At 45.0% G+C, this 23,442-nt stretch overlaps 2 protein-coding genes across 3 annotated transcripts in view; both read right to left on the bottom strand.

Annotated features, from left to right (window-relative positions):
• Positions 1 to 3,707: 3,707 nt before the first annotated feature.
• Positions 3,708 to 13,628, bottom strand: LOC130377142 (leukocyte elastase inhibitor-like). Of its 2 annotated transcripts, none has more exons than XM_056584132.1 (9): positions 13,307 to 13,628; positions 10,430 to 10,611; positions 8,059 to 8,199; positions 7,538 to 7,655; positions 6,898 to 7,040; positions 5,088 to 5,165; positions 4,690 to 4,779; positions 4,269 to 4,449; positions 3,708 to 3,943 (listed from the first exon to the last, which is right to left on the bottom strand). In XM_056584132.1, the coding sequence occupies exons 2-9, from the start codon at positions 10,604 to 10,606 to the stop codon at positions 3,720 to 3,722; spliced, it is 1,152 nt and encodes a 383-aa protein (XP_056440107.1). In that variant the 5' UTR covers positions 10,607 to 10,611; positions 13,307 to 13,628; the 3' UTR covers positions 3,708 to 3,719. The 2 variants fall into 2 exon arrangements, with proteins under 2 accessions (XP_056440107.1, XP_056440106.1); XM_056584131.1 differs by lacking the exon at positions 13,307 to 13,628 and adding an exon at positions 11,454 to 11,864.
• Positions 13,629 to 13,908: 280 nt separating this feature from the next.
• LOC130377139 (uncharacterized) overlaps positions 13,909 to 23,442 on the bottom strand; it is a 52,447-nt gene continuing 42,913 nt past the window's right edge. Inside the window, exons 5-9 of the mRNA XM_056584126.1 lie at positions 22,517 to 22,606; positions 19,734 to 19,872; positions 18,878 to 19,011; positions 18,258 to 18,463; positions 13,909 to 16,692 (exon numbers count right to left, since the gene is read on the bottom strand). Coding sequence (XP_056440101.1) covers positions 15,504 to 16,692; positions 18,258 to 18,463; positions 18,878 to 19,011; positions 19,734 to 19,872; positions 22,517 to 22,606 — 1,758 coding nt within the window. The 3' untranslated portion in view covers positions 13,909 to 15,503. The remainder of the gene's footprint in view (positions 16,693 to 18,257; positions 18,464 to 18,877; positions 19,012 to 19,733; positions 19,873 to 22,516; positions 22,607 to 23,442) is intronic.

Genomic DNA, 23,442 nt, shown 5'->3' with positions numbered 1-23,442 from the left:
ACACACACACACACACACACACACACGCTTTCACAGTGCAAAGGCAGGAGGTGTTGCCCTTCTCTCAGGTAACAGACAACACAATTACTTTTCAAACGATCGACACCACATCAAGTCCAGCCGGCGCACAATGGGACCTCCCAAACACGCAACTCCACAGGCAGAGAATCCACAAGCCCTTTCCTCGTAGCTCTGAGTCTTATGAATATTAACAATGACAACCCATCACAACGAGGTGATGTAAATTAATCAAATATTAAATTGATTTAATATTAATCAAAGGGAGAGAAAATAAGTATTAAATTGGCTTTTCAGTGGCTGTTTCCCGATGTGCTCGGATGATGGGCGGATCATCCGAAGGGAACCACACTGAATCATTAAGTCTTTTGTGTAGAGATGGACGGGTAGATAGACGCAAGACTGACAGACAGACACACAGACAGACACACAAAACTTAAAATATAGACAAACAGAAAGATAGACACAATATGTTAACTGTTTTCATTAGCGATTGGTATAAATAAATACATATAGACACCAGGCATGTGTGTTTCCAACAATAAAAAGACTTGACTTGACTTGACTTTGTGTGTGTGATTTGCCACCCTTGAATTTAACTTGCCACCCTTCTGCCACCCCATGTACAATTTTCTAGAATCGCCACTACCTATGGGTACATGAAAACTGTTGTTTATGAGCAGAACCAGGGTGCTATTGCACTTGTTAGGAACCCTGTGTGCAGGCAGAGATGTAAGCATGTGGACATTAAGTATCACTTGGTCCACCATAAGAGAACAGAAGATGACACTTGTGTACTGTCCCACATGGTTGCAGATGCTATGACCAAGCCTGTATCCAAACTCAAGCTAATGAAATTTGCAGGGATCATGTTTGGTGTGTAAATGTTTGACATTTGATTGCCATGCTCCTTTTGATTATAAATGTTTGACATTTGACTGCCATGTCATTTTTGATTATAAATGTTGGACATTTGACGGCCATGCTCTTTTTGATTATAAATGTTTGACATTTGACTGCCATGTTCTTTTTGATTGTTTATTTGAATATGTTAAAGTTGTACAGTATACATGTCATTCATAAGTGGGAGTGTTGATATATGTATGATATATGTATGATTGCATGTAACTGTAGTTACCTGTTCAGAACCAAAAGGAGGCGCTGTTGCGCCATTGCTGTGACCATACAAGGGAATGTCACAGGCATTTTCCCTCTCTCTGCACTTGGCTCTAGGAGAGCGTGCGTCTGTTCGTGGTTCACAAATGAACTACGCCAGTACGGCTAAAGAGAGAAATGATTTAGAATTATTATTCCGCCGTGAGAGTGTGACTCTGCTAACATAACAACATGGTTATAATAATTTAAATATAATTAACTTATAAAGCATATAACGAGACAACGAGACGATCTAGTTGCGGGCCGGCAGAGGCTGCATTTTAACCAAATTCGGCCTAACCCTATACATATAATTGTCTAACTCTATCTGTCAAATGTATGATATGCTGTAGGCCTACGTATAGGCTAGTTTTATATATTATAAATATTTAAATATTGTCACACCTGAACCACATTCCCCATAGAAAAAGTACACTGTGTTACTTGGTGTTAAAACCCTCTTCGTTGATTGGATTGGTGTAAGTGGATTTTCATGGTCAGATACCGATCTTGTTATAACGATAATAGCTACATGGTCTACTACTAATTCATTCAATATTAAACCAATGCATTTCAATCGGGAGATTATTTTCAAAAGGGGGGGGCGGGCTGCGCAGGATTCGTCAAAACAACAATATGGTGACCTCTTGCCGTCAATTGTGTTGTTTTCCCCTTAAACTAGGGTCCGCTGGCTAGGAAATAGATGGGACACCTTGGAATATCTTTCCATTTTAAGCAGTTTAGACTAGTACGTTTAAACTGCGTAAAATAAGTTATTTTTGTATTGAACTTGACCTTTTTTTTTTTTATCGCTGTCTGGTGTCTAGTTACGTCACTCTGAGATGCGAATGGACAGCTTTTTATTTAGTGACACAGCCTAGCCCGAGACCTGTAGGGGCAATTGCTCTATCGCTAGCTTAGCCACTTTTGAGAGTTTAATACGGTTTTAAACTCAAGAAGTCACGTGACGTCTTAAGCCCCATTGCTGTGTCATATACTTGTGGTTTAACCTGCAGCTGCGTTTCAGAGAAATTCACATTAGACGCTAGAGGGCGTATTTTGTGCGTGTTAGTCTAATCTCGACACTGACGTGGTTTTAGAGGAGACTAAACCAGTTTGCAGGATGAAACAAGGCTCCATCATAACCGACACGAAGACACAGAATTAGTATTATGAATTATTATTAATAGGTATGATACATTTACACTTATTACACCACATAGGCCTTCAGTACAATACAGGCTACGATATAGGAGTTGCTTAAAGTGCCCAACTAAAACTCTACAAAGAACAGATTATTTGTCTGTAAAAAAAATAAATGAACGCACAGAGGATCGTACCATTCAACGAAACATTAAAAGGTCAATGCTTAACTAAAATGGTTAGCAATGACAAGTAATTGAGTAGGTGATTGAGGTAGGTGAGGGCAGATTCCAGACTCAGATTTCCACAGAAAGTAGCCTAGAAGACTATTTCATAATATATGTCAACATTATTAGCGTTTTTATTTATGATAGTTTTATTATATTAAAGTTCACTTTACATTCCCATTAAGTTTTTGTTGGTAATTATAGCACAAAATGCATCCACCATTAAGTTAAGACTGCATCTGCTGGGGTATAATAGAAATCAGAGTACTTCCGGTTTCCAAGCAGTTTAAACCGAGTCAGCTGGGAATCAGCTGATCCTGTACGAGTCGTTACACAGCAATCACGTTCAACCTCGTGCGCAGCTGCGTGTTAAACTCCAAAACCTCAGTTTTAAGGAGTACGGTTTTAAAGCGCAGCAATGTTAACTGACAGAGCAATTGGCCCATAACCTATTCGTAAAACCAAAACACTGCGGTACACAATCGCACACAACAATCCCTTTCTCCTCCATGTCGTGGTTCAGTCTACTTCAGATTGATGTGGACGTGGAAGAACCAGAGACCTCAGTGAACCCGACACAGTCGTTTGAGATTCATGATATCGTCTGGAGGCGCACACAGCTTTTGGCCGTGATAATATATATTATGATGATATAGATATCTATGTATAATATGATATAATTTAGACATAGAACTCCAGGACTCCCGCCGGAGCACCCGGAGTGTTTTAGAATATTGACAGAACACGGCCAAAGGCTGTGTGTGCCTCGCCATTGCGATACATCTACTGTAAATAGAGCGCATGGTACCGTGGCCGCAAGCTGCTCTGGGCCCAACCCCCACCCTCCTCCTTGACCCGCCTCTCTCCTCCTCATTTGCATTAAAGCTACAGACACCGAAACGGCGTGTTTGGGGAAAGCTCAATCATGTGCGACTGACTCGTAGTGGCCGTAATTCTGCACCACGGCTGAATTTCGGGAACGTCTTTAAATACTGTGTTAGGGGCCCACTAATATCTATATTAAAGCATCCATAAAGAAGCATGCCATTGGACCTTTAAAAGACAAGTGAACACTTAATGAATGTAGGCAAGCGCTATATGCACCTCACATCGGAGGCTCTCACAGACACGTGTCCACCCCCCCCCCCCCGCCCCTCTGCCCCCCACTCTCAGCCATCACTCAGGTGAGCTGTAGCGGCCGGCGAACAGGATGCTCTTGCTGGGGTTGTGGCGGATGAAGAAGAGGAAGGGGTGGTCGGCGACGAATTCGGGGGTTATCCTGAAGCAAAGGTTCTGCCGGCTATGCGTGGCGGCGGCGGCCTCGGTGCCCTCCTCGTTGACCTCCACGAAGGCCTTGTGGACCACCTTGGACAGCACCAGGTCGTTGGCCGAGGACATGCCTATCGGAGAGGAGGAGGTGTTGAGGGGGTGTGGAGCTCTCTAGCACACATGATACGGGGGCTGTGGGAGTGTTTACCGCTGGCGCTGAATGAGTTTATCATTCACGACTGTGTTCAGCAGCCCGGGCAGTGGCAGCCGTTTATTGAATATTTAGTTTTTTTTGGCAAATCTCTAATGTAGTTAAATGTATCTATTGTCGTGTTTATTGTCAAGCAAATTGGAAATTCACCTTTTTTTAAAGAACGTAATATGGTCCCTTCCAATAGCGTATTTTTAAGATATATAATACAATTGGATCACGCGATCCGGCTGTGTGGTCCCTACCAGAGAAGTCACTGAGGCCCTGGTCGAAGGCGTCCACCATGCCCATGCTGACCAGCAGGTCTTTCATGTCGTAGGTCTGGGTCATCTTGAATCGCGGCAGGCCCACTAAGACTTCCCTCTGGCCCATCCTGTCTGGCTGGGTCCATTCCATGAAGGTCTCGTAGGTCAGCATCGCTTCCAGCTGAAGACAATTGGGGGTGGTGGTTGATTTGAATGTTAGCGTGTGGGGTCTGATTCCATTGCCACCTGCTTTAGCTCGAATTCACTATAAACTAAAAAAAGATGATTGGCTCTCAGTTCGACGAGGAAGGGGAAGGGGGAGGGAGATGTTTTTCTCCGGGTAACGATGACATTACAGTTCACTGCCACTTTAATACTGGTCGTTATTTTTATTGCGTGTACCTCTCTGCACTGTTCCTACCTTCTCCAGGCCGGTGGTGCCGTCCTCAATTTCCATAGGCAGGCAGATCAGCATGCTGAGTTCTTTGCCTTCATAGGGCAGCTCCAGGATCTTTACCAACACATTCAGAGTATTGTATTAATCCCAAAGGAAACTGTTTATAGCAATTTCTCAAGATAGAAAAATAGTAAGATATAAAAATGATTGGATATCATACATTAACATATTTATTTTTTTATTTGAATAAAGTGTATGGAATCAGTGCCCAGTATGACATTGTAATTATTCTGAAACAAAGAGGATTGCATAAGTTACAGATAATAAAGAATGAGCTTGGTGCACCACAAACCTAGCTAAACAATTAACATGAAATATTCGGCTGGTAACCACTGATAGTTTAAATAGTACAATGGGGTCACCTGGCAATTCGCCTCAGGAATGAAGGCAAGTGGGAACGTTGCTTTGCGGTACATCATCTTCACTTTCTTAGTGTCATTCTGAGGGTAAAACAAAAGACAAGCAGGGTTATGCATTCATAATATATATTTCTTATTTATAATATTAATAATGATTAGGGCTGTCAAGCGATTAAAATATTTAATCACGATTAATCGCATTAATGCCATAGTTAACTCACGATTAATCGCAATTAATCATATATTTTTTTTCTATGCTAAATATCCCTTGAATTCTTTGTCCCATTAATTTTTCTCATTTTAATGCTCTTATCAACATGGAGAAGTGCATCGGCTTGCCTTGTGCAAATGTTTTTTTATTGTTAACAACATTGGCATAAACTGATCAAAACAGGACGGCACTAAAAAAAGCCTATAATGCAATTAAACGATGAACATACAAAGATACGCCTTAAACATAGCAGTCAGGCTACTGCTTCTTTGTTTTGAGCCCAAAAAAATAAATATATATATATTATGTATTTTAAAAAAATAATAATAATTTGCGTTAATCGCCCGTTATAAAAATTAACGCCGTTAAAATTGGTTTGCGTTAATGCCGTTAATAACGTGTTTAACTGACAGCTCTAATAATGATATAAGGTAATTGGGAGGTGGCTAGTGCATGAATTCTTATTATGTGCATTCAGCATATGTATTAAAAGAAATGTATGTATTAATGTACTAGATATACATATGTATTAAAAGAAAAAACATATTGCCATGCTCATGGATTTTTCCTCAATGGATTCTAGCTGCCATTTTAAAAGCCTTGCATCCCCCGAAACTAGAATGAACTACAACAAGTAAAAACAAATGGAAATGTTGGTTTTGTAGAGATTGCTGGTCCAAAGAAAAACTGTACAGAAGGAATATGTGTGCACTGTCCTCTGCTAATTTGATCACTAGTATGCGGTCAAGGTAGCCTGCATCCTGCATTGCCATTTAAGGGAGTTTCTGCTCCTCTTTTGATTGCTAAGGTTAGAGGGTTTCATAACTGTATGGCCTGCGAAGGCCTTTGGGACTGTAACTGTAACTAAACACAGGTCAAACATATTTGACTTGACTAGTCTTGACATTGCACACGCCGGTCCATGAAATCTAATCTAAGATGTGGCTTGCCGTATTTCTCTTTCTAATCACAAGGATGATGAACGTTTGTTGGCCTGATTTTAATTTCATCATTCACAAATGTGATTCATCAGCACACTCAAGACATGTTTTTGGGGGTGTGCTCTGTGTTGCAACACGGCCAAGCCCGGTTGAGGTCACACCCCTCTGTCACGCTGCAGCTCCTCTTTGTGTGGAAGTGAGTGTGTGTCCTTCACATTCATTATGGTGCTCTGTCAGCATATACATATACTGTATGTGGCAAGACTGGTTCTTACGCACACGATGACCATTTTGAAAATAGCTCTGAAATAAAAGAGACTGATATTTTAACAAAATGTGTCAAGCAAACTGTCAAGTTAGACAAAGCAGCAATTGTATGTTTCTTAGATGTATGGAGATCAATTCTCTGTTCACCAAACATATTTATCCCCCTCTTCACAGACACATGAAGCTTGTTATGCAAGGAAATAAAAACTCTCAAATGTTCCACATCTCTGACTCAAATCCCAACCGGACACTATAACGTTTCCCAGGCATGGAGGGCTGGCTGTTGCAAGTCTAGCCTGCAATCTGCAACCATTAGGTTGATTTGTGGTGGGTGCCAGTGCCAAGATGGCAGTGGTGAACTGGCCCACCCTTGGCTCTGGTCTTGCAGCGCTACCTTGTTCAGTTTGAAGGCAGTCTCCTCGGTGGCTTCCTCCTTGAACGGCTCGTCCCACTTTCCCTTGAAGTAGATGGCGTTGACCAGCACCAACCTGGTCAGCGAGTCAACCACACCAGGTACCAACAGGTCCTTGATTTTATCTAGGTGAACAAAGACGAAGAATCAAAAGAAGGAAAGAAAATGTAGCATTTTGGTGGAAACTTCCGATTGAATGTGTAAGGTCGCAATGTGTAAGAATGAACCCCTCCCAGTGAGTATACGGGGACGTTCAGAATGCTAAAACTCAATGACAGGGTTCTGTTCACTCACTGGATTGGAAACTGAGTGATGCAAACTAGCATAGCTCAGCTGGCTGGGTGGTGTGAGTAGGAGGGATTTTTTGAGTGTCAAGAGATTCTTGTAAACCAAGAGAGAGGTATAGGCTGGCCAGAATTTAAATAATTTATTTTATATCATGTATAACATAATAACATTATTGAAACCACTATTGATAACATTGTCAGGGTAGCTTTAAGATACCAATTAGTTGAAATGTAACACATTGCGACTTCAAGATAACACAACAAGAGACGTGTGAAGTACTACTAGCACACATACACAATGTATGTGGGTTTGTTTGCATGTGTTTGTGTCCCACCTTGTGTCTGTTTCTCCACCCAGGTGTTTATCTCCACCCTGGCCTCCTCTGCCTTGGTTTTGAAGTCCACAGACTGGAGGTCTGCCTGGTAGTACTTCCTGGTTTCATCCAGGAACCCCTGGAAACATTCAACCAACCCCGCACATGTAGCATAACACAATCAATTGCATAATACCTATAGAAGGAGGATAAATAGGTCCAGGTCATGTATGGAAAGTCACATGATGAGATGATGGGCCTCTCACATTTTCTTTTAATTGACGTATTCATGCCATCATTCATCAATGATGCCATTAGTGCTGGGCAACAATTAAATATGATCATTTATCGTCTCTGAGTTGTGTTCTGACTTCACATAGGCATAAATATGCAGACGTAAAACCGGACTACCCAGTCTTTTTGAGTGTTAATTAATTATGAGTAGAAATGAGAAGTAAAAATAAAGACAAAATACCTACCATACCTTGAATTACTGTACAGAAAAGAAGAATAGAACTGCACTTCTGAGATTTAATCCTCACCTGAACAAACTGGTAAGTCTTCTCTCCATACAGCCCGTTGGCCAGACTGAGGGAGTACAGCGCGTCTGGCTTGTTCAGCTCGCTCAGCAGTTTGGAGAAGCTGGCGTTGATGTCCTCCTCGCCCTTCTGATGTTGCAGCGCCTACATCGTGCAGAGTATGTGTGTGGGGAGGGAAGGGAGGGAGGGGGAGAAACACATCGTAAGACCAGTGGTCTTAGACCACTGTCTGAGAGAGGAGAGGTTGCGGGAGAGATTGCCGCTTCCCCTGTCCACCAGCAAGATCATGTACAGCCGCGTTCCACCACCTGAATGCTCACACAAAACAGACTAGAACGTAGTAAGTAGCAGCAAGAAATGTAATGCTACTGCCATTGACTTTGAAAGAACCCACAGGCAAACATTTGCTAGCCTTAAGGAAAATGACAGAGAGGGAAATATGTATTTGTCAATATATTATTTAAAAGAGGTATGGCATAATAAACATCTTGCTTTGTACATTTCTAAGGCAGGAGCTTAGGTGAGTCTGAAGTCTTCACCAGCTCAATCGGTCTAGCAATAACAACGATTAGCGCTTTTAGTATTTTTCTTACAGAAACAGCAAGAAAGAAACAGTCAAACACAGCATACACACTCAACAAGTCCCACATTGGGAATGAAGGCATCCCATTAGTAAAGAAGCAGCCATGTCACACAGCATCCCATCGCATCTCAGTCATAACCAGGCCTGCATTAACCTGCCATTGGGCCCTGGGGCTGAGAGGTTTTTTAGGCCCCCTGATGGGGGATCTTACAATGAAGATGTGTCAATTATTTTCCGACATTTTGCCGTTGTCGGGGCATGATAGGCTGATAGGCTCATGATAGGCCTTCGATCTTCGTAAGCCCCAAACAAAAAATCACATTGTCTTGGGTCTAAGCAGATCGGGAGGCATCATGAGCCAGTATTACAAAACAAACAAAAAATTAAATAAAAACATTTACTGAAGCTCATGATAGGCCCCCTGGTCGTCGTAGGCCCTGGTGCTTCAGCCCAGGTAAGCCCGTGATTTAAGGCGGCCTTGCTCATAACATCCCAGAACTTCTCCACTGGCTCTCTGGCCTCATGACCTGCAGTTCAAAAGACATCAGCCACCTGTTAGTGTAACTTAAGCTAGCTACAACATCCAAAATGGCCCCGTTTGAGGCTTTGGCTCCTGGTACCATCCTCTTGAGCAGAAACTGTGGCAGAAAGGTGGTGGGCGCCCTCTGCTGCATCTGCATCTGTGCTAGGGCTGGGATAAACGATTATTTTTTAAACGATTCATCTAGCGATTATTTTTTCGATGCATCGATTAATCTAACGATTCATTTTTTCAGTCCGATTCGATTTCGATTAGATTCGATTATCGATTATCTCCCCATTAATTGACTAATAGCAATTTATACATGTTGATTTACATAAAATATGAATTCCTTAACATTTCAATACATGTTTATTGCCTTTAAATTCCAAAATAAAAGTTCAAAGTAATGCAATTCTACGGTGCTCGGTCATCTGCAGCTGCTACCAGGTGGCGCCTCTTCAGGTGCTGGTGAATTGCCGTGGTGCTAGAATGGAAAGTCATTTTGCAAAGACGACATATCAAGGAATCGTTTCCTTTTACATTGAATAATTCCCATACTTAGAGGAACGAGTGCCTGGCGCCTTGCACTTATGAAAGTCTGGGGAGCCACTCGCGTTGCTACTACGCTCCGGTGCCGCCCATCTAATTTTTTTTTTTTTTTTTTTTTTTTTTTTTTTATCGACGCGCATTTTTCGCGTCGACGTAATTTATGCGTCGACGTAATCGATTACGTCGACGCGTCGTCCCAGCCCTAATCTGTGCCAGTGCTGGAAGAGCCTGCTGCTGGGGTCCCTCTGCCTCGGAGAAGCAGAGCACCTGGGGGGGTTCGGCAGGGACTTGGGGTCACGAGGAGGTCAGCTGTGTGCACACTGTGTGTGTGTGTGTGTGTGTGTGTGTGTGTGTGTGTGTGTGTGTGTGTGTGTGTGTGTGTGTGTGTGTGTGTGGTTGCTCATGAGTATTTGCAAGCACACATGCATGTGAAAAAAAAAGAAAATACCCTGGCAATAGGCTGAGGTGTGTTCAACCCTCAATGTTGGTTGACAGGTTAAGGACCAGGGCCGTCGTACTGCGGGTGTAAGGTGGACAGCTGTGGGGGGGGTCCAAGGCAGAGGGGGGCCCATTGGAATAAAATAAATAAATAATCATCTTTTGAATTTTCTACCACCCCCTAGTGGCTAGGAGCCGCACACTGCGCTCAGCGGCAAAATGCCGCCAGGCCACGTCCCGGGTGCGACGGCCCTGTTAAGGGCGCGTGTGTGCGTGTATACCTCTGACATCTGTGTGGAGGTGTTCCCCCGTGCACCCAGCAGCACCATGGCCAAGGCCGAAGAGATGCTGAGAGGAGAGTAGAAGACATTGCCAGACTTGTTTTCCTCCGTGATTTTTTTGAACAACGCCAGGGTAAAGGTGGTGTTGGCCTGGGTCAAAGGGGTTGAGGATGCCATTGTGTCTGATACATAGAAAGAAACGTGAGAGAATAATGAAACATTAACTGTGTTGTATCCATTATGTCCGGAATTCACAAAATGCCCCGTCGGTCAAACATGAAAGAGGAAGAGGAACACAAGAAAAAACTGATTAAAGTGAACAGTGCGAAGTTTTCCTTGATACCATCATTTGAATAGCCCTTGTAACAAACGTACAGCTGACATTTCAATTTGCAACATTGTAAACTAAACAAGGTTGCAAAAGCGCATCTGACGTGACACTCACGCTTTCAGCATCAATCTCACGCTCACGTAAGTAATGTCATGCAAAATAGCCCATCTTTAAAAAAAAAAAATAATAATAAACTTTTTTCCGTCCGTTGATCACTCACTAGACCACAGAATATATAGGAAACATCCTATGTAGGCTAGATCTGTCTATATATCTATTTGGACCGACCGCGCACCTTGACAAAATGTTATTCTATTTTTATTGTTATAACTTTTGCAAATTTTTTTGAGGATTTCATTGTCACTTTGCACATTAAAATACACTTTGAATAAAGAAGTCAAATATATAGGGTTAGGGTTGTCAAAATGTTCGCCGCGCGCGTCCACCGATATTTTGCAGTCTCACTCCAGCCAAAGTCCCAAAGGTGGCAAGCATCAGTAATTGTTTTAAATATATTACTTTAGCATTTCACATGTCAGGAAGTGTTACCTATTCTGATCTAACGTTGTTATTTGTCATGTATTCAAAGTGCGACACACTTACTTTAAACAATCCAAAAAACATAATAAATAAACCAAACTTAAAAAGATTTAAAGCCATGGATAAGTCTTTCACGGCATATAACTTATTTACCCATCAGTGTATTCCTGTCCTTGACAAGCGACCAGGTAAGAGAAGAGTCTTTATAGATAATGTCGATGGTATTCGGAAACGCCCAAATCCTTTTGCTCAAGCCTAATCAATATTTGGCCAACGCCAAGGAGTAGCCCTACTTCCTGAATTGTCATTGGGTTTCGAGTTCTACGGCAAGCCGATTGGGGAAAATACAGTTATAACCTTACTCAGGTTTACTACACAATGCTTTACACTAAGATTCTCTATGTGTACCAACTGTCTATCCAAATACAATAGGCAGCTGTGCATCGTTTTACTTTTTACCATGTAGTGAGTGATTGCAGCTAATCATGAAGCGAGCAGCAAATGATAAGAGTTGAAAACTCAGAAAACCACTAATACAACTGGACGTCTAATCAGATTACAACAAGTTTAGTTTCTGAGTAGACCTTTATTTAAAAAACATAGAACTCCGCCTAAGGAGAGACGGCGACAGCACAGGCGTCAGCATCCGTTTGGAAAGGAGAGAGCTACCAATACTGTCATCTATGTCACACACACACACACACACACACACACACACACACACACACACACACACACACACACACACACACACACACACACACACACACACACACACACACACACACACACACACACACACACACACACACACAAAAAAAACACACTAAACAATACTTTGGTAATAATAAAATTCGATGTTTTGTGCACAACTCCCCATAGACTATGGACCAATCTTACACATGTATATACTGTAAGACAATATATGGACCTATGTGTTTAATACATGCACAGTTGTGATGCAGAACACGCGTGTGCGTGTGTGTATTCATAAGCATCCATTATAATGCTAAACAAAAAAAGTTGAGGTCAAGAGGATGGCTGTGCAGTTAAAGTGTTCCAGCTTGTGTTTGTGCTCTTAAAAGAAACACAATCCAAGGTACAAAGGAAAATACAAGATATATACAAACTATGGTCATGCACACTAGCCACATAATTTAAGGGCATTTGTTGGCTTCAAGAATGCTACTGCATGAATACTACTTAAACGTGCTGTTAAGCATGCTGTTAAACATCTTCGATATAAAAAGTAAATCATTACAAAAATTGGTGGGATTCACAGCCATTGCCCTGCGAGCTTCAGTAAGGGTTTCAATCCGCACTAACAGTTATCCCCCGTTCCCCCCTCGTCCGTTCCATTTTGGAACATGTATAATAATAAACATGTTTTATTTCGCTTGTTTCATTCAATTTAATTAATTAATTAAATCCACCAGAGGGCGCCCGAACAGATTTGCCGCCCTAGTCGATCGCCTCGCCGATCGCCGGCCCAGAGGCCATGTTCCACTGTAAACAATTCTTACCAGAGCATTGGAGCGCAGTGGCTCGCAGCCTGCTTGTGACGTAGTCATACATTACCCAACATACAAGTGTCTAGCTTGTTCAAAATGTATATAATGTATATATTACAGCTTTTAATAGTGACATTAAGAACTGGAAGTCTTTGATTGCGGTTGTTACATCAAGATTAGAATGCATGACGTTTATAAAAATGTATGTCAAGTGCAATGCACACAAACAACCAGTAGGTAGAGACATTCTCCTCGTGTCGGATCAATCTCACGTTACCCTCACAGATAATCGGTGTGTGTGTGTGTGTGTGTGTGTGTGTGTGTGTGTGTGTGTGTGTGTGTGTGTGTGTGTGTGTGTGTGTGTGTGTGTGTGTGTGTGTGTGTGTGTGTGTGTGTGTGATTGTGTGATTGTGTGTTTGATGTTGCCTCTAGTCTAGTCCCTTGGCAGTGTCCCGTCTGCCTGAGACAGCGGTACGACAAATAGTGTAAAGTTACCCCTGCTCGTGTGAAGAAGCTGTCGTGCGGGTACTAGTGCGACCCGTTTCTCCTCGGCTCCGGCGGGGATCCATTATTTATCAGGGGATAAAAATCAGAAGGTTTGAGAGCACCGCGGGGCGGGTCGTCTCCATACGGCAGAGGCCACAACGCTGGTGCGTGACGCGGAAGTAGAAGTTCCCCGGCGGTTAACATCGGAAGCGGCGCGTGATCGCCGCAAGCGATTTGGCTCGTCAGATCACTTAGTGATGAACGATACCGCCTTAACCCCTTGTTTCCCCCACACATAATAACTCATGTTGTATGTAACGTAAGGTACCCATCTGTGATAATTGAAGCAATCGTGGAGAGAATTACGGTCACGCTATTGTCTCACCCCAACTGCGACAGTCTCACCAGCCTCTCCTCCCCTCCCTGTTCACCTCCTCATCACCGACATTACAATTCATGAGAATGGAACGATGAGATGCTTTTTACAATTTGTATCATGTGATTTACCATGTTAATACAACTATTTAACACTAACAACACGAAGTCAGTTGGTCCACACCTGGACCCACAAACTTCTTTATAGCAGGAGAATATAAAAGACTTGAGTCCAGAAGTGCATATATAAAGAAGTATTTTTAATAGATGCAAAAACACGTAGAAACACTGCAATATGTACACTGTATTTACCATCTCTCGTTATCAGTATTTATCAAAAAGCAAGCAAAGCCTTCAAAACCTTTTTTTTTTTTTTTAAATACGAACTTCTGCCTCCGACAATAAATATTAATCATTTTGACATTAATTGAAAAGCAACACGTTTCAAAGATAATAAGCAACCTGTCTGCGAAGGCTGGACTTTTTATTGAAACTCTCGCGATAGTGCAACTAAAACTACAATAGTAGCTTCACAGAACGGAGTTGATTTTTATGCATGCATGCATTCAGTATATTTGTGCAAAGTTTAACCATTTTGATTTTTTTTTTGCCTGACATTGCTTGCATAATTATGGGTATGGTTTCGATGTAGTCATTCTGAATTAGAAACTAGTAAGTCAGAGAAAGATAATCATTATTTGCTTTTTAAAGACAATTTTGTGAAGGCAAGCACAGAGGTAATGTGTTGCCTTGCATTAATGATGTGCCAATAAGAAGATCCCCTTCCCTCCACAGCAGAAATAACCAACAAGACTAATGTATTCCAATCTTTGTTGACGAACATACAGGGTTTCATTCTGTAAACTATTTTGGAAGGTTGGACGTCAGCAACCTGCAGTTTACTGTGATGGGCATGACGCAGTGGCGTTTCACATGACCAACAAACAGGGACATTGTATTCTACAGAGCACTTTGGCCTCTTTGGAAACAAGGTCAGATGTGCTGCAGGCCCTGATTATCAAACAAAGGTGATACAAATATGCTTATTACCACGACAACTGTATACCTTCATATTAACCGACAATAACGTTTGACTCTAAACACTAAAATCCCCCAAACCTCAAAAAAGCCAGGTGTGAACAACACAAAGCACAAAAACCAAACGGGTGTCAACAGGACTTGTCACCATATCCAAAAAACAGAACAAAACAAAATGTATGCATCACTGTTTTTGATTGTCACAATGCTAGTCCCTGAAACCTTTGTCCAATGAAAGCTGATATCTCTCGGTGTAATAGCCTGGATGTCTTCATGACTTAAAAGGTAGTTTTTGTGTACTGCTGGTGCATGTGCATGATAAGCCATGATAAATTGATTTACATTACTGTACATGTGTTTAGTTTCTTTCAGGGAAGGACCACGAGAATGTCCACATGTGTCACAGCAAAGGTACTCGTTTCCACTATGTAGGTAATAATGTTGCAGAAGTATTTCACCTTCGGACCAAATTTGTGTACCCTTGTCGAATCTAATGTGCAAGTTGAATTAAAAACTCTTATGTACTATGTTTTATATTGCAAATTAAATTTGCAAAGTCAAGTCTCAAAATGTTGTCTCTCTAATGACTAATTCGAGAGGCAATCAACAATTTTGACAGTGAAAGTTCCTCAAGAAAAAAAGGAATACGTATTATTCTTGTATATGTAAGGGTGAATTTGTTATGCAAGTACATGAAACTCCTCACTATCCTTTTCTACGAAAGAACAAACATCCCGTCTGCATGTACAATACTTCAGCAACACCATTCCCCTCACACACCTCCTGCTGCTCTTCACTGCATGTACACGTACGGGTTGGTTTTGAGGTGGCCTGCGTTCATGGCGCAGGGCATACCGTTCCGGGTGGCACCCATCAAGGCCTGGCCCATGTCATGGCCGTTCTCCGACCACGGCGGTGAGTCCATTGGCTCCCGCTTGATGGAGTGGATGATGCCGTGACCCTTGAACTCGTAGCCGTTGTGCTTGCCGTAGTCCTGCTGCATGAAGGCCTTGTGGGGCTCCATGGGAGCGCCCTGGTAGGCCTGGGCGTCAATGAGGTTCAGCGTCTGGCTGCTACAAAGGGGGTCCGGGTGCGGGCCCCGGTGGGGGCTGAACTGGCTGTTGTTGTTGTTGTGGTTGTTTTGGTTGTTGTTGTTGTGCATGTGGCCGGGGTCTTTGTTGTACTTCTGCAGCCGCCCTGGCGCGTTGACGCCATTGACGGCGGCGTAGTTGTCGTAGTGACCGTGGTGGACGTACGGCGGGCTGATGGCGGCCTTCCCCCGCAGACACGGCGAGTACGGCTGGTCGTAGAAGTCCGCCTCGGATTTGAGCTGGACGCCGGTGTTGGGGTCGTACAGCGCGTTGCCGTAGCAGCGCTCCATGAGGCCCGGGTCGCGGCAGGCCCAGGGCCGGCCGTAGGGGTCCAGGCCGTTCTCCGAGTCCGAGTCGTGCTCCACCTTGATGGGCGGCATCTCCGCCATCAGGTGCGCGTTGTAGCACTCGCCGTAGCCGCCCTCGCTCTTCACCAGGTCCACGCAGTACGTGTCCGGCTCGTTTGGGCTCTGGAGGTTGCCATAGAGACGGGAGACAAACACCTCGCCACCCCGGCCTCCGTTGCAGCTGGGGGGCTGGCGGTACGGCTTCCCGTAGTGGTTGGCCTTGTTCATCCTGTTAGAGGGGAGGTAGCCACCTCCCTGCCCCGCCCTGATGGCTCCGGAGTTGGGCCGCTGAGGCCACCCACCGCCCAGGCCTGGGCTGAGGCCTTTGTGGGGAGCCATTGAGGTCTTGCAGTAGTTGAGGGGCTCGTCCTGGTTGTAGAAGCCCTCCGGCCGGTACTTGATGTTGTCCTTGGAGAGGGGGGTCCAGGGGGTGTGCTGGCCCCGCTGGGCATCATTCGGCGTGGAGCAAGGGAGCAAGAGAGGGTCACAGGCCTCCCCCATCCCTCCGTTCCCTGAATGTCTCCTGAAAGGCTCCCCTCGCTCGCTGCGAGAGAGGAGGAGCGCAATAGGATGGGGCAGGGAGAAACAAAGCAGATGGTTAGAAGACGAGGACAATGAGTTACCATCATGTCTTCCTAGCCTTAGAGTAGACTTATAGTGTATACATAAGTCAATTTATGAATTAGTGCAGATCGCCTGCTTTTCATTTTTGATTTGGCTAGGGTTTCCCCCATTACGGGCAGAATTGAACTAACAAACGAATGAGCACAAGTATTTCAGCATAGTTCACTGGAATCTATGAGACTTTACAAAAGTGACCTAACTCTCCCAGGACCTGTCGTCTCATACTTCAACATCCTGCCTAATCATATGGTATCTCATTAAAAAAACTTTCCGCCGATATAGAGGAGGCTAGCATTGGGGTAGTGGACAAGGAATTTTTTTAATCATGTAGTTTAAACTGAAATCAGTGATTCTATCTCATGGTTGAGTCTCATGGTTCTCAAACTGCTGCAAGAGAACCATGAGACTCAATCAATAACTTCATTATCTAAAAAAACGATTCTAACTACCCCCAATGATAGGCTCAATGTCTTACGGCGAACTGTTCCTTTAGAAGATGAATGGCCTAAAAATGTTTTGCAACTGCAAGGAATTCTAACCAAGGTAAACCCATTTTTCAAAGAAAACTGTGTGTGCGTGTGTTTTCCCGGCATAGCTGTAGGCGTGTTTGCTATCCTGCAGTCCTTGGCATCCTTTCGGCCATCTCCCAGTCTATGGTTCTCCGGTCTCGCTTTTGATCCAGCAAAGGCCTGAGGACCGGGTGGGCCGTTCACCGTTGGGATCCCCGCATTACCAATCATAGAACCAGGACACTACTTATCGTACTGGTCTTTCAGGGTCTCAACTCACACAGCCCCGCAAGGGCTCACAAACGTTTTTCGACGTACACTGAACAACTGGAATTGGAGTTCTACCTCAAAATGTGTGGATTTGTTATTTTAGAGAACGTCTGTTGTACCTATTGTAGATTATAATATATCTGGGTTGCAACGACGGATCAAATGAGTGTTCAACTGACAGGATGTACATTTCCATATTATTACAGTTAGGCTGATAAGACCAGTCGTCTTTCATTTGTCACAGGGAATTCCCGGAGTCTGGAAACTATTTTTGCATTGCATCTGCATCGGATTATAATCAACATTCAAAGCTCCTGTTCTATATTCTTGGCACTATGTCGTCCGTCATTTCATCATATATCATATATATTTAGTTATGGGTAATTAGTAAACATGAACCACTTTGGGTTTGAGAGGCATCAATCCAACATAAACTACATTAAGCTTAGTTAAGATGAATCCTAGGTAATAATAGACTGAAGATAGGTGCAACTTCACTTACAAATGACCTAGCTAAAACATAGTACTTTGCCGTCAACCTTCGGGTCGGATCTACGATCAACCTGTGTAGGGCGACGGTGAGCACCGCCCTCCACTCTGCCAGTGTCACGCTCCGCGCGGTGGGGCAGGAGGAGGAGCTCGTACTAAGACTAGATGTTCCTCGTGTGTGTGTGTGTGTGTGTGTGTGTGTGTGTGTGCTCCTCACCTGGGATCCATGCCTGGGAGGAACCCTGGGCCTCCCCTGCTCTTCCCCCTCAGCAGCAGGCTCTTCATCTTCATCTCTGTGATGGAGGGCATCAGCAGGGGCACGGCCACACAGAACAGGGCCAGCTGGGGCGGCAGCAGGGCCCCCGAGCCAGACTTCTTCTTCTGCCCCACGAGGAACTTCAGTCGTCCCTGGAACTGCATAGTCTGAGAGGGACGGGGGGAAACCTTTAGGGACGAGTCGCCCGGCGGCTCAGGCCCAAATGGTGGCTAGGTTGTGTTGTCAGACATGTTTGATAACTTATTTAAGAATTTGTGTTCAAAGGATAACTATTGCATTTATTTGGGTTGTGTGTATGTGTATGTGGGGGGGATGGGTGTTGTGTGCGTGTTTGTGTGTTTGTGTGTGTGTGGGTGTGTGAGTGGGGCAGGGGTTTTGTGTGTATGTGTGTGTGTGCCGGGATATCTATGTGTGTGTGCGTGTGTGTATGTGTGTGTATGTGTGTGTATGTGTGTGTGTGTGTGTATGTGTGTGTGTGTGTGTGAGGGGGGGGGGGGGGGGGGGGGGGCATGAGTGTTTTGTGTGTGGGGCACCAGCGGGTGTGTGTTGTAAACACTCACCAGGAAGCCAGAGGTGCTGTCCAACAGGCAGCGCACCCGGGCAATGAAGCAACGGTTGAGGAAGGAGTTGAGCTCCGGGGGGATACTGCCTCCGTCAGGGGAGTGGAAGAGATTGCTCACCACGTACTCCTCACCTGCTCCCGAGGAGGTGAGGAGGAGCAGGAGGAGGAGGAGGAGGAGGAGGAAGAGGAGGAGGAGGAGGAGGAGGAGGAGGACCAGATGAAGAAGAAGAGGCAACGAGGAGAAGAACAGAAGCCAATTTAGAATCGCGTGCGGAGGAAAGTGTATGTGGCATTACAAATGAACGCTTTAAACGACAAACATATGGCAGTGGAAAGACGGATGAAAAAAAAATCTCCGCTCCGAGTTGGAGAGACGCCCTACTTAGAAAATGATTGATAGCGCCCTTTAGAGGCCAACGCTGGTACGAATATATGAAGTTGGCAAAATCAGGACTTGGGTAATGCAGTATTACTTTTGGCCCGCGGGGGGTTTCTCAATTTAAGTGAAAAAATGTTAATGAAAATACTGTAATGATTTATGCCTCAAATATTGTTCAGCGTCAAACGTTACTCTTTGACAGATGACAGTGACTGCGTTCTCCCGAGCATGATCTCATCAGCGGAAAGTATTTCAAATTTGCGTGGCTAGAGAGACGGTAATCAGTCTTTAATTCGGACCCGATTCTAAATATTGACGTCACTTTGAGTTGGACCACCATTGGCCCAGAAGGCACAGAGAGTAAACCCCCTGTGTCCTCAGTGCACACCCACAGCAACTCAACCCAGGGCAGTGCCCCACCACCCCCCCGCGCCCCCCCAACGCTCTCTTTCTATCTCAGGCCTTTGTGACTCACCAGTCCCCGGTGGGAGCTGGTGCTCCTGGTGCGCCCCCTTGTGTTGTGGGGGACACATGGCCCAGTGCAGCTGGCGTTTGAACTCCTGGCGGTCGTCAATGTGGATGTAGTCAAACACATTCTGGTGCATCACGTCCGTCTGCAGAGAGACAACAGATGGGAAGTGGTCAGTAATCAGTCAGTCAGGTTATAGAGGTGAGACATTTTCAATATACAATATTTCCCGTATATTTTGTCATGTGTTTTGTGTCAACATTGACATTAGCCCCTGCTATTCAGCACTAGAGAGAGGGAAAGGGAGTGGGCGAGGGAGGGAGAGAGAGAGAGAGAGAGAGAGAGAGAGAGAGAGAGAGAGAGAGAGAGAGAGAGAGAGAGAGAGAGATTGTTGTGCTTCCTGTCCAAGGTTGGCACTGAGTAATCGCCCCCTACAGGGGGGCCCCCTGCCATCTCCATGGCAGGGCAACAGTCAACCTATCAACCACACGCTCCACTGATGTTAACGAAGAGCCTGTGCAGAAGGGCAGAAGAATCTCTCTCTCTCTCCCTCTCTCTCTCTCTCTGTCTGTCTGTCTCTCTCTCTCCCTCCCTCTCTCGCTCCCTTTCACCCTCTCCCTCCTTCTCTTTCTCCCCCCCCCCCCCTCTCCCTCTCTCTCTCTCTCTCTCTCTCTCTCTCTCTCTCTCTCTCTCTCCCTCCCTCTCCCTCTCTCTCTCTCGCTCTCTCTCTCTCTCTCTCAGTACAACATGGGGGCCAAGGCCAGCTGCAGGGCTGGTGAGGGCAGCTGTGTTTGTCAAACATCGCGTGACACCGACTCCCAAAGAGCAGTCCAGCACAGCTTAGCTTACAACCCCGCCCCCCCTCCCCGATACACACAGAAATACACAGACACACACAAACATATTCACACGCACGCACACACGCATATTCACACGCACGCACACACACACACACACACACACACACACACACACACACACACACACACACACACACACACACACACACACACACACACACACACACACACACACACACAGTCATCCCATGACGGACGGCATCCTTAAAATGTCAAACCCTTCTCTTCTCCCCCTCCCTCCCTCCCTCCCACTCTCTCTTTTCTTTCCACTGTGGAGGCACGCAAGCTTTTTTGATCGCTTGCCTCTGAAAACACAGCGTTCCCAGGGAGGGCTCCCATTGGCCCTCTGCGGTCTGGTCCGTCCCCAGCCCACCGCAGCTTGGGCAGACAGACAGACGGACGGATCGGATGACTATTGTTTATATTTCTCGTAAAGAGAAGAGAGAAAGAAAAAGTACAGAAGAAGAGGAAGGGTGGTTGGGGGGGAGCATGAGAGATTTTCTTGTTCTTTCTTCGGTCTTCCTTCCCTGACCTTCAAACGCTGGAGCTGTCAGAGAAACAAATGCGATCAAAGGCTGGCCATGGGAGTTTCCTGCTCGGGCCTTTAAGACTTCCTTGTGGTTCTACTCACTAAATTTACTCATTTCTCCCTGGGTATTGGTGGGCCTTGTTTTGTTCTGCGGTGTATTAGACATCCAGAAGATGTCTTCCATCGAAGCAGCTCTGACGCTGCGTTTTGGGAACTTGCTAAGCCTATGGTAGCCCACCAACATGTGGGCACCTTAACTTCTTTTCTCTCCTGACTCATGCAACATCCCCCTTTGTCTAGTTCCACCATTTTGTGTTTTGGACCTCAAAGTTCACGGAAACCAGAGGAAGTGCTCTGCTCAGAGCTTGGGTAGAGCTCGGGAATACACCTCCTGAATGAATCTCTCTTTAGAAGTTGTATCATGTGTAGGCTCCATGACGTGCACACACACACACACACACACACACACACACACACACACACACACACACACACACACACACACACACACACACACACACACACACACACACACACACACACACACACACAGACACATACACCCACACACGTTGACGGATGATGGCGTAGCCTTAACATGCACAAAAATACACACGTGTGCATATTTAACTATGTGCTTTGCGACGTCCTCTGTCCTCACACCTGCCAAACACTAGCTCTCTCACACACACACACACACACACACACACACACACACACACACACACACACACACACACACACACAGACACACACACACACACACACACACACACACACACACACACACACACACACACACACACACACACACACACACACCAATGTGGCGGTGTGTAGACCTCTGTGGTTTCCATGTCAATTTCTTGGTGGTGTGTCACTGCTGACTGCTTGTCTGCTGTGGTGAGAGCACTGTAGCAGAAGAATCAAGATGTCTGTCTGATGTGTGTGGTGAGCTACAGGCTCATGGGGGACTTTTAACAGTGAAAAGCACTTTATAAATGTGTGCAAGGATTCCCAAACCAGCAGGGCAGGTGCGCCCATGTTGATATCATACATTATATACCACTGGCAGCACTAGGGGCATGCACACACACACACACACACACACACACACACACACACACACACACACACACACACACACACACACACACACACACACACACACACACACACACACACACACACACACACACACACGCGAAACAAGCTACCAGACAGGGTTGTCACTGGTTGGGGGTGGAGGAGAGGTGGGCAGAGGGCTTGAGGCTGTTGTTAACTGCTTTTAGAGACGCTTAAAGTTCAATGAGAGAAGAGATCTTGTTGAACTGTGAACTTTTTATTTTGGTCATGTTGATTGGGCTGAGGGATAAACAGAAGTGAGGGGGAGCACCCACCTGATGGAATCCAAGGTAGTCCACGATGGTGGAGGAGGCGTAGAACACCATCCCATCACTGCTGACGACCAACGCAAAGCCTGTCAGCGACTAGAGAGAGAGAGAGAGAGAGAGAGAGAGAGAGAGAGAGAGACAGCGCGAGAGAGAGAGAGAGATGGAGAGATGGAGGAAGAGAACAAATGAGAGAGATGTTTCATTAACGTCTCATATTTACCATATACTGATTTGAAGAAACAGAAGTAGATTCAATAAACACAAAAAAACTCTGTTGTGGTCGTCACTATGGGTATTGCTTTGAGGAAGCGGTAAGAAACGTCCATTCTCTTAAAAGAGGAACTATTAAGAGCTGGAGGGTGCTTTCTTCACCCTGGTGGCAACTATTGCTGCTCATTCATTGTACCACAGGTCATTCAATGTTTTGCAAGTTGAACGTTTGCAAATAGAAGCACGATTGTTTGTGATGCAAAACATTACTTTGTTCAGAGAGGTTTAAGGGGTTTTAGTTAACAAAAACACACACATTCACACCAGCACAGACACACACACCAATGTTCCTCACGCACAGGCCGAACCAGCACAGGATGCTTTAGGGCTAAACACAGATGTACATTTATGTGCTCTACATCTATGTGTTTGAGTCAATTGAGCGGTGCGAACGGGCGCCCGCTGCAGGAAGACAGGATGAGACACAACAGAGTCAATGGCTAGGGAGAGAACAGAGGAGACAAGAGGAGATATCCCGGAAGAAAAACGTGGGAAAACGGGTGTAGTAATGCGCGAGCGAGAGATCACCCTGTGTGTGTGTGTGTGTGTGTGTGTGTGTGTGTGTGTGTGTGTGTGTGTGTGTGTGTGTGTGTGTGTGTGTGTGTGTGTGTGTGTGTGTGTGTGTGTGTGTGAGAGAGCATGTGTGCGTGTGCACACGCATG

This window comes from Gadus chalcogrammus, chromosome 23, assembly GCF_026213295.1.
Source record: "Gadus chalcogrammus isolate NIFS_2021 chromosome 23, NIFS_Gcha_1.0, whole genome shotgun sequence".
Lineage (NCBI taxonomy): Eukaryota > Metazoa > Chordata > Actinopteri > Gadiformes > Gadidae > Gadus > Gadus chalcogrammus.
Note: the sequence above shows the minus strand (reverse complement) of the source record. Positions and strands in the feature narration are given on the sequence as shown.

Bases quoted from the DNA above. Each gene is read 5' to 3' on its own strand.
- LOC130377142 (XM_056584131.1), bottom strand. The intron at 7,041-7,537 runs GTGGGACACAAA...TTGTTCACCTAG, and splicing joins GGTGGAGAAACAGACACAAG to ATAAAATCAAGGACCTGTTG. The intron at 4,450-4,689 runs GTAGGAACAGTG...AATTGTCTTCAG, and splicing joins GCACCACCGGCCTGGAGAAG to CTGGAAGCGATGCTGACCTA.